We start from the raw sequence: 11710 nt of genomic DNA, 5'->3' as shown, positions 1-11710 counted from the left end.
GCTGCATCTACTGGAAAACTCGGTTTCCAGGACCGGCTTCATTCATGATACTACATCATTTATTGCTAAAAACTAAATATTTGTCGCATGAGCCCGTTGAAATGTGACCGGAATTTTTTAAAAAAGGTTCTTCTCGCATAGCTGAAATTTCCGGCGAGGCCTGTCGATGCGCAATTTTGACTGGTCAAGTTATAATAGGTATGACGGCTGTTTTGTGAAAGAGCCTCGGCTTGAAATTCCGGTGATAGATCCATGGAGGAGTTCGTCAATCGTCGATCCACTGTCAGAAGGGAAGATATAGTTCCCATTGTAGCACACAATGCCGCCTCGACAAACTGAGGGGTTGGGCAACGGCGCAGCCGTGGTGGCGGAGTGGGCCAGGTGGACCGATAAGGCCAGAGGGGAAGGGAGCCTGGTGGAATGTAGGGGAGGAGGTGGCTTGTTGATTGTCGAGGAGGGATACTGCGTTTCTATAGACGATAGATGCCCAGGTACACAGTTGTTTCTTTTTGAATTCTAATAATGAATAACTCGACGTAGACTATTCGCTTCATATACTGGTATATCACTATCCCGTGCTAGATCCTGCATGCATTTTAGACGCTTAGGCATAACTATATGAATCTTAAATGGATAGAGCCTGGACTCGAGGCTACGAATGGAGAAAAATAATGGACCACGCTCTTGGTTGCAATATACATAAAAACAGTTCCGATAAACTGGAATCTCTAGATAGACACCAATATGCTAACTGCTAGTGATCTAAAGAGCAAGTGGGGCACCCCGACCCTCGAGTTTTACGTTCGGAGCTGAGCTAACTGAGGGGTGCCGTCCCGCATCCAAGGAATGCTGAGTGCCCTGACTCGCGAATCAGCGCGACCGATTTACATTCCTATGCTTTGATAGAGTGGAAGGGGCGAGTCGTTTATCACGATATGAAACTTCGAAATTTATTGCAGAGGTACAGCTACGCACAACCTCAGGACCATTGAAGTATCTGGATACTACCGTATGAATTTAGAGAGCTCCGTCACGACTAACGCGCGACGCATGGCTGCACGCAATAGACTGTTGTATGCACTGAAATAATTCGTGCGACAACTAACGTAGTCTTCGTTTGTCCGGGACGGCTACCTCAATTGGACAGCCTCCCGGAAAATATCACGTTTATCCCCAACAAAAAAAACGAAAAGTATGAAGGCTCAACGCAAGTAGAAAGAAAAGTGCATTTGGCCGCCGACGCTAACTGATCGAGGAAAGATCCAGGCGACCCTGCATGACGGCAAGGTATAGTATTGGTCGGTGGAGCTAGGGGTAATCCCTTTTCACATGCTAGTTTATAAGGAGCCGATATAGACAGCGAAGGTGTTTTGGTAAAAGTTTCCCATCTGATATCGATAACAGACGGGACATATCGATAATTAGCAGCGTCAATATTTTTTTCTTCTGGGAACTTAAACGTAACTTCTCCATCTGATCGCGAAAATGCGGAGAAGTCGGAGAGACGGCTGAGCAGCTGAGGTAAGGCATTCTAGCGACATGGCATTGAAACCTGTTGAACTGGAGTAACAACTTCAGCTGGTATACTGCCCCTCGTCATATTCGATGGCATGCAGCTTATGCAAAAAATATATGTATGCTGTAGCATAACCTTTACTTTTGAAGTTCGGTTGGGATTGCGGGCCAATAGAAAGGTCGGTCGGTTGCAAACAGTTTTGACTTTCGCATTTGAGACTTTTCAACATTCGATAATACTGCGAGCGTAGTGTGTGTGAGAATGTGCGTGAGAATGTGCTGTTTTCGAACCCCATGCAGGCATTTTTCTTCTTCTATTTTCGCATTCGCATTCGGTTGGTACAGTAAGCTTGCCATAAATATGGCCATCTTATTCATGTAATTCATAGACAGATAATATAGGAGAAATAGGAAGAAGAGAGACATGAAGAGTCCCTCCTATAGCCATGCTCTTTGCCGTTCGCTTGAAATGTCTAGGTCTCCCTGCTCCCCAAGCTTGTGACAGGACTTGGTTTTAAGAAAATTCAACGCCATGCATGTTAAATTTTGCCGTCGAGGGTCGGGACTACTGAGACTGATGTCTTGTGAAAGCTATCAACAATGCATTGATCATGAAATAGGGATAGCTGTTGTTAGAGGTTGGTCCACTGAGACTTTGACGATTGATAAGAACTCACTATTATAACTAGGGGTGGGAGGGCGTATAAAACCCTCCATGCTCCCGCAAAACCTGGAGAAAGAAAGAAAACAATCTTTCATGAAGTTCAGTCGATAGTCAGGCCACGGTAGACGAGACAGAGACAACCCCGATCCCAGGAAGTTGTCTACTTTGACACAATTATAGGTGCTGCGGAAGTTTTGGAGTCGTCTGCTTGGCTGAATTTTGTTGAGGAGAATCAAACAGGTCCCACATTTGCGTCTTAACCTGCTCAGCTCTTTCCCTCCGTTCTTCTTCCTTTTCCTCTATCCTTCTCCCCCATCAGCAAACTTCTCTGGTTGACAGCCCTTGATTTATTTATTTTTTGGTAAGTCTACTTGATATCACTTTGGCTTCGTTGTAGTATATTTTTTTCAGGTCAATGGTCTGACAGCCTTTCTTTCTTTCTTTTTTTGATAGGGCGCATAGCCGTTTTGCTAGGCTTGTTGTAGCTTGAAGGCACAACACAAAATCTAGAGACTTGAACATCAGAAAAGATGCCGGCGACAGTTCGAACAGCTGCTGCCAAACGGTCCAGCACCACGGAGAAGACTGCCTATTCGACCTCGAATTCGGTTTCTCCTTCCGAGTCTCCGTCTTTCAACCCATCTCCTCATTCCTCGAATACCTCCCTCAGCGACCTCGATGTCAAGGCGAACAGCCATCCTAAGCTCATCAATACATATGGCCAGGAATTCAAGATTCCAGACTATACTATCAAGGACATCTATGATGCTATTCCAAAGCACTGCTTCAAGCGTAGTGCTTTGAAGTCATTGAGCTATGTTTTCCGAGATATGATTTACTTGACTGTCACATTCGTTGCCTTCAACAACTACCTAGTCCCAGCCATCCCTAATGTCTACGGTCGAGCTGTTGCCTGGGCTGTCTACTCTGTTCTCCAAGGTCTCTTCGGAACTGGTTTGTGGGTCATGGCTCACGAGTGTGGTCATGGTGCATTCTCGGACTCCAAGCTCATCAACAACACTGTCGGCTGGATTCTTCACTCTGCCCTTTTGGTCCCATACTTCTCATGGCAAATCTCCCATCACAAGCACCACAAGGCAACCGGTCATATGCAGCGTGATATGGTCTTCGTTCCACGCACACGGGCCGAATACGCCCTTAAGTTTGGTGCCAAGGTCAGCGAATTGATGGAAGAAACTCCCATCTACACTGCTGCCCATATGATCGGCCAACAGCTTTTCGGATGGCCGTTGTACTTGATCACCAACGTTACTGGCCACAATTTCCATGAGAGGCAATCTGAAGGTCGTGGCAAGGGCAAGAAGAATGGTTGGTTCGGTGGTGTCAACCACTTCGACCCTGCTTCTCCACTCTATGAGTTCAAGCACAGCAACTTGATCTTGTTGAGCGACTTGGGTTTGGCTATCACTGGTTTCCTCTTGTACCTTGCCTGCCAGAAGTGGGGTGCTGCCAATGTCTTGGTTTGGTACGGTATTCCGTATCTCTGGGTTAACCACTGGTTGGGTAAGTTATATCTCTGAGTAACGTGATTTTTGCGAATAAAAAGCTAATTATTCCCTTAGTTGCCATCACCTACCTCCAGCACACCGACCCCACACTTCCTCACTATGAACAATCTGCCTGGAACTTCACTCGTGGTGCTGCTGCTACTATCGACCGTGAATTCGGCTTCATCGGTCGCCACCTTCTCCACGGTATCATTGAAACCCACGTCGCCCACCACTATGTTTCTTCTATCCCATTCTACAACGCCGATGAGGCCACTGAGGCCCTCAAGGGAGTCATGGGCGAGCACTACCGTTCCAACACTGAGGGTGGCAGCTGGGGCTTCCTCGCCGCTTTGTGGCACTCGGCCAGATGGTGCCACTTCGTCGAGGAGCCAGTTGGTGCTGAGGGAAGTGGTGTCTTGTTCTTCAGGAACAGGAACGGACTCGGTGTCCCACCACGCAAGGAAGATGATTTGAAGAAGGAGATTATTATTGGAGCCGACGAGTAGAAGTACGGCTACATAGCAGACTTTTTTGATATCCTGTTATGTTCTCGCCTTGCTTTACCAAACCCTCTAAATTGAAGTCCTACCCGATAGAGGGACCCATTTGATATGAATGATAACACGACCCGGAAATATAATTGAAATGTGCGTATGTGCACTGGAATATATACCATTACTACTACCACTGCAGTTTCCATTTGAAAGAGTCGGTATAGATGTTATTGAATCGCCGCCCTGTTGATAGAGGCGATTGGACATACGGATTTGCTTGCTTGGCTCCTTGCTTGCTGACTTATTTGCACCCGATGAAGCGTTTTTCTCGATCTTCCTCCGTTCCACTGTACATAATATATATACTTAGATATCTTGCCTGGATGAATGAACTTGATAGAGCGAACGAATTGAATTGAATTGAATCCGAGAGATATAAATAGCCTGATAATAAATGTGTTGTTTTTGGTGGCAGCGGCAGTCTCCTCCTGCCTCCTCTCCCTCTCTCCTCTCTTCCTTGCCCCCAACTAACCTCTTCCTCATCTCCTCCGTGCCACAAACCTTCCCATTGGCCTCGACTTCCATTGTTCACTTGCTCCTGGACGCGATTCATTCGGTGCCTTCGACCCAAACGATATATAGCAATTGAAAGTACCTTACCCTGCCTTTTTTCTTTGTAAGTACCTACGTCGTCCGATATTCAAATAAGGTGAGGCGTGCACGTTTTTGGCAGCCTTGCGATGAGCACCAACCTCTAATTTGACTTCTCGCAGCTCCGACACCGCATTACTTCGACCATCTATACATTTCCTCGGTCTACATCGTACTCAGGGTCGCTGCATCGATATATCCTTTTGTCTGAATTCGTTTTGCGCACTCTTTTATCCCCCGGGGTTTATTTTTCGTATTTCCGACAGCCGTCTCTCCTCCACTGAGATTTTCTAGTGGATTACCATCTGCCTACCATCCCGCGTCAGAAACCCCTCCTCCAACTTATCCGTAGCTACAACGTAGCCCTGGCCGAAATGCTCAAACGAAAGCGCCCAGCCTCCGAGACTACTAAGTTCTATGCCGTCCGTACCGGCTTTACACCCGGAATATACAAAACTTATCAAGACTGCCTCGCGCAAGTCACCGGCTTCAAGAAAGCCGAGTTCAAATCATTCACCACTCAGGCAGAGGCAGAACAATATCTTTCCGGAAAGGACCCGAGCAACGACCCTAACAGTCCTTCCTATGTTCCTAAATTTTACGGCGTCAGGAGTGGTGGCACACCCGGTGTCTACACGAGCTGGGAGGAATGTCAAAAACACGTTGTTGGAGTCAAGAACCCGAAGTTCAGGCAATTTTCGACAAGAGAGGAGGCTGAAGCCTTCGTCAGGGGTGTCGGAGAGCATAGTGGCCTCGCAGAGAGTGTTAGCGCTGCCAATGCCGCCGCCGCAGCCGCAGCAGCCGCAGGAGGCGACACGAGGGAGGATGAGGATATCAGGAATACGCGTCGCAAGATGTCGGGCGCTGGGGCTGCTGGTAGTAGGAGGAGCAGTACCGCTATTGAGAGTATTCTCGACGACAACGAGGACCTTAATACGGATCTCAGGGAGGCTGGTCTGCTCGATGATGCCGGTAAGGAACAAACTGAGATTTTGGATGATAATATCTTGGAAGAGGTGGAAATCGAGACTTCGGGGAATGTCGTCAAGCGCTCGTCGCCTAAGTTGATGCGGAACGTTCTAGTGCCGAAGAAAACCGCTGTGCTTAAGATATATACCGACGGAAGCTCGCTCATGAACGGGAGTGCCAGCGCTAGGGCTGGCGTGGGTATCTGGTTCGGACCGGGGGACAAGAGGTAAGCTCTATCATCCCCACTACTCGGTAGCCATACGCAAGCTAACAGGGGGATCCTCTAGAAATGTTTCGGAACCATTGAATGACTCGCGAGCGACGAACAATCGTGCTGAACTCTCAGCTATCCTTCGCGCTATTGAGATCGCCCCCAAACACCGAGAGATCCTTATCTTTACAGACAGTAAATATGCGATCCAGTGTGTCACCGAGTGGTTCCAAAAATGGCGATCCAATGGCTGGCAGACCGCTGCCGGGAAACCCGTTGAAAACCAGGATATTATCGAAGAGATCCTGAACCTTATCGAGGAACGGATAACGCAAGGAGGGGCAAAGACGAAGTTTGAGTGGGTTAATGGGCATAAGGGAGTCGTAGGAAATGAAATGGCGGACAAATTGGCGAGAGATGGGGCTATTCGAGATGGAGCCGCCTAATATTGCGATGTGGTAATAGGGAATAAATGCTGCGTGTACAGAGGCTGTCTACTGGCGTATTATTTTTGAAGGGCGGTTTCATTCTTCGCACTCAGTTCTATGTGGTCCAGAAGAGAAAAAAATGGTAATTTGTATAGGGCCTGGCCTGCAATTTGGAACTAGGTATTGATATGGCATTTCTTTTTCTCCCTTTTCCTTCTTTTCAAAAGCTTCTTTTTACTGGGGACACAGGAATATCTCTGCTCTTGCGATCGCCGTTTACTTTTCCCTTCATTCCTTCGGATTCATTCTACATCTGTTTTTTCAAGCGGCAATTGGTTTGTAGTACTTTTGGGCCTTCTGGACTTTTGGATTTTAAATACCAGTGCTACATATATCCTTCGAGTGTTTTGCATCATATATTCCCAATGCTTTTATTTTTGGCAAATTAATTTCCTTGGGTATAGCGAACGTACTCACATACATACGGATTACCCTTTCTATGCTTATTTAAGTTGCTTCCCGAGTCTGCCTGGTGCTTACAATTCGGGGGCTTTTAATCCCAAATTTGGTTGGTGTTTTTGGGCATCTCGCTGTGATATTTGGTTTGTAAATGCAACAGATAAAACACAAGAGCAATATTCGAGATCTAATGGGGGCCAGGAGATGCCCGAGTTACCGGTATACCGCGTGACGTCCATATATTGTATCCTACATTGGCTTAATCCCGGATTCTCCTTGATAGAAATTTGAGACGTAGTATCCCCGACTAGATTTCATTTCGTATTTGAATTTACTATGGTCGTAGCTAAGACGGATGCCTTTTATAATTTATACAACAGGAGCTTCTAACTAAACCTGACTCCCACCAGGGAGGGACAAGGGCTTTTAGGTGCTCTACTTGTCTAGAATCGTGCTATAATACGTACCGAATATACCTGCTTTGGCCTTTCAACAATAATAACATCTGTTGCCGCAGTGTAAAATAGTTTTCCGGAGTAATCCTCATCGCGGCGGGCTGGTGGCAGGATATGAATGTGTATACATTCTGTACACTGGTAATTCTTGATCAAGATACGATTGCGATATCAAGTATCCATTCCCGTCGTCGAAGACGCTGAGTCACCATGCGTGGAGCAATGAGGGAAAATAATGGGACGTGCGTGATTCCAAAAGTTTCCTCCGGGTCTGTGAGTGGGGTATAAAATCTCCTTGTCCTCCCTCCGTTTCAAGAGTTTTCTTCCTCCTTTCCTCCCTTCGCTCTTTCGTCGTCATCCAACGTTCGTCTCTCGTCCTCCCTGCCTCTCGATTCTCACTCTCATCACCACACCCACCCACCCACCCCGAGAGAGGTATGGTGACCTTTCCTTCTTGCTGCATTCATAACGACTGGTTGATGGCTCCGGCCAGTTAATCAGAAGCCATGATTTGGCTTGGTAGGTTGTCTTACGCGCCAACGGGCACCGGTCGGCTTGGCGGAGCGGCTTGATAGAAATCTCCGTCCGCTAGGTTTGGACAACCACTTCATGACTTGGTTGTCCATACACTAAGCCTGGAGAGGCACTGCATTACGTGGTTGCCTACACACTCGGTATGGATAAGCACTCCATTACTTTGTTTATGCACTCCTTCTAACTGGACGTGAGATTTTTTATGCAGCTATCAGAAGTCAAGGGGGCCCAACAACATCATAGTCGATTCACGATGAAATATAAATTCATCCACATGAACCAAGTACTTTATCCAACCCTCGAATTTGGTCCTGAAAATAAAGGACGCTCGAAGCGTCTTGGCTGGGGAGATTGGGACAAGGAATAGACGCGCTACAGTGTGTACATCATATATATCCCTCTCCGCACAAATACTTACATATAGACTAAGATGATTCCCAAGTGGATGCAATAGGATCTCACGCTCGCAACACTTGCTGCTGACGAGGTCTGCGTGGGCCTGAAGCCCAGAGGTAGGTTGAAAGAAACGGGTTGTCGTATGGTCACCAGGACGGCGATCAATTTGAGATGAATAACATCATCATGATGCACGAATTGAATTACAAAGGTTAAGGGGGGGGGAAGTAAGACGTCGAGAAGATTAGATGGTAGATTTTCTGTCAGAGAAGTATGCTCCGGAGGAAGGTAGGTCTTCATTCTCTTTTGACCCGCGGTCGAGGATCCTGGCCAGGCATAAATCATCAATGTACATCATTGACAGTATGATAGTCTCGGAGCCAGAGCAGCCCGAAACAGAACGCCATGAAAACGTGCCGGCAACCTTGCCGACTACTTCATGATAACTACAAATTACCTTTTACCACATGTATAATCATATATTGCATCTCTAGCTTGTCTGTCAGTAACAAGGACCTTCTTCAAATCCAGTAGGCCACGAATTCTCGGGCCTGGGTAGAGTTCGCGTTCGGTAACATATATTAAGAAGACATTCAGTCATCCCTTTGAAGCTTCATGGTGTGGAAGAGGGAACCCCTCCAGCTAATGACGACATAATCAACGAGAAGAGGAAATTGAATATTCGCAGAATCCCTTTGAACATAGGACATTTTATCAAGGACTAAAAATCGAGCATCAGAATGATTATAACAAATATACGGCCACGACCAAGAGCACACACAGCCGAAACTTCCCGATATACGACGACAATCTGTAGCAAAGAATGTGTTGGGGAGCATTTGTCCTGTCGCCAGATTCCTCAACTTAGACGTCCGTATAGGCCTGAGCTGTCTATTGAATTACTCAATACAAATCACGTTGCAATCGGTTCGTACGATGGATGTATATTAACGGGCAGGGTTAAGCTGGCTAGTCTGGGCAGCTGACGCTACGACTATTATTTATAGGTTGCCTCGTGGGTCAGATTGTACGTGCTACGTTTCTCTTTATTAATGGAAAAAAATAAAAAAAATACAATGTCACCCTCTGCTCCACGAGTTTCATGAACAAATATATATATATACCGTATCATTGTGATATTTCAACGAGTATGGAATGTATTAATATATCTATACTCTATTATACTGCCGGTATGACGCTGGTAGTATTGACGAAGATCGAGGTTTCGCTCGAGTTTTCGAAGCTTTCGATTGACTCCTCTACATGTGAAAGCCATAAGAAGATAACCTATATACATGATTCATCCATAAATATATCGACAATGTTTGGAAACAGGGCATGCCCTTCTAGTTTTGTCAACAGCATTGTTATAGCTATTGGGAATGCATAATTCCATCTTCGGAGCAAAATTTGAGGACCAAGTCATAGAGAGATGCAGCGCCATTAATGTGTACAAAGAAAAAGTGCAAATAAAAAAAAGGGGAGGTGTGGTATTCCGAGGGGTCGATCTCGTATCGCCGATTGCCCATGGGTCACTTCCGTGGGCAGTTGCGTAATCTTTCTCAATACAATTTCTATACAAGATACGAATAATGGGAATATTAAAACTACGGTCGACGAGGGTATTTCCCTTCGCCAATATATAGACGAAATCCATTTAAGCGATATTGCTGAAACTAATATCCTCCCCGAGGATGTAATATACCAGTTAACAAAGTTCTACCCACTACATGATCATATGACCTCTAATACGCCAACGCTATGAAGCTGGAAGGGTGGTACCATGGTATATATTTCCTTGGAGATATTTGGAATACAAGGGGGAAATCAAATAGAAGTACCCTAAATTTAGAAAATTGACCTATGGATTAGTATAAAAGGGAGGCTAGAGATACTGAACAATCGCAACTCCGTAAGTTATCAATTTCCAACAATACTAATGCATACAACTTTGCTAAGCCCGATGCATCGTAAATCCTTTTTCATTGTGCCCATCTTGGTTTAATATTTAGAATAGTTTTAGTTAGGAAAAATCTATGATGTTCCGATGCGAGAGATCTGAATTCGAGAACACTTGTTAGGCTATCACAAAGTTCTTTACGGATTACTTTTAATCTTCGTAGAAATAGACCGTAGTAGTTGAAAATCCATAGAACTAGCAATGTCCGATCGAAGCGTAATCTTAAATCATACCTATGTACCATATCTAGTAAAAGAGAAAGTGATAGCTACGATAGGTATAGTGGACCGTCATAAAAAGCTGCGGGGATTGAAAAATAAAATAAAAAGCCATTGGCTTTTAGATAACAGCCTCTGGCATCTACATATCCCTGGTTATTTCGCTAAATCCACCGCGTTTTCCCCAGGATATGAATATGCATTCAATGGAGCTGTTGTGCTAAAGATTTGCTTGCAGGAAGCCATTTGCGAAAAAGGATAATTTTTGAAGACAAGGGTACTTTTAGCGTTCGTCTTCCTTTAAGATGTTACCAATATGATAGACCTTGTTTGCGAGGACTCTTGAATCGAATTTTTCGATACAAGAGAACGGGGAGGAGGAGAATGTAATGTAGGATATAATACGAAGATCATCAAGCCTATCAGGTCCAAGGTCAGCCAATTGTCCTAGTCGAATCCGAGAGTGGAGGGAATGATGTGATAGTCCACGTTCTTCGCTACGTGCCATATGCACTCGATTCTACTGGTTTCGAATATTTGGTAGCAGCATTAATGAGGAATGCACCGATTCAATGACCTTGATAGCCTCAGGGAGAATTGCCAAAGATGGCCATGACCCATAGGTGAGACGCGGACGGTTTTAATAAAGAGGACCAGCAAGGGATTTGAAACGTTTAGTTACGGAGCACAGCTTGGAGAGATAGTCCCAAACCCCGACGATGTGCTCCATGAGGAGATACTCTGAATCGAGGAAACATTATTGTCTATAGCTTTTGTTAGCAAATGGCTATGGAAAATTAGGGGAGTGCTTGGCTGTAAATACTCTGGTACCCAATAGAAGATGGGAGAGGATATGGACGTATTAAAATCTCCTTGAAGAGCTTAGTAGTGTAGTCGGTAAGGGTAAGATAGGAGCTTGAAGTTAGACCTATTGCCTCGATAACTGCCTCCCACCCTTTGGGCTTCATTTGGCGATATGTCGCCTGGATTCGAGGCTAGTGATATGCATCACACTAGGACGTATGAGTCTAGGAATCGCATATTATACTGGTAGAGCACCAGCATGTGAGCAGAAGAGTAGGTTGCTGGCAGTCAGACCCAACAATACCAGCCGATATCAGCCGGTCAACTATCGTCTGGCCCACGAGACTGCATTTGGCCTTATGACATCGATTTAATGAACTTGCTAGTTTCGATTAATGGTGCAAAGGTAGTCTTTTGTGTGTATAGAATACCTAGGTACCT

At 45.6% G+C, this 11710-nt stretch overlaps 2 protein-coding genes across 2 annotated transcripts; both read left to right on the top strand.

Annotated features, from left to right (window-relative positions):
* Window positions 1-2709: 2709 nt before the first annotated feature.
* DFL_000179 (uncharacterized protein) lies at window positions 2710-4196 on the top strand (the record flags this gene model as incomplete). Its single annotated transcript, XM_067630465.1, has 2 exons — window positions 2710-3703; window positions 3763-4196. 2 exons carry the CDS (start codon window positions 2710-2712, stop codon window positions 4194-4196), a joined length of 1428 nt encoding a protein of 475 aa, XP_067494704.1.
* Window positions 4197-5209: 1013 nt separating this feature from the next.
* DFL_000178 (uncharacterized protein) lies at window positions 5210-6461 on the top strand (the record flags this gene model as incomplete). Its single annotated transcript, XM_067630454.1, has 2 exons — window positions 5210-6030; window positions 6092-6461. 2 exons carry the CDS (start codon window positions 5210-5212, stop codon window positions 6459-6461), a joined length of 1191 nt encoding a protein of 396 aa, XP_067494703.1.
* Window positions 6462-11710: the final 5249 nt, after the last annotated feature.

This window comes from Arthrobotrys flagrans (genome assembly GCF_004000055.1).
Source record: "Arthrobotrys flagrans strain CBS H-5679 chromosome Unknown unitig_15, whole genome shotgun sequence".
NCBI classification, from domain to species: domain Eukaryota; kingdom Fungi; phylum Ascomycota; class Orbiliomycetes; order Orbiliales; family Orbiliaceae; genus Arthrobotrys; species Arthrobotrys flagrans.
The sequence above is the reverse complement of the archived record's forward strand: the minus strand, read 5'-3'. Positions and strand labels throughout refer to the sequence as shown.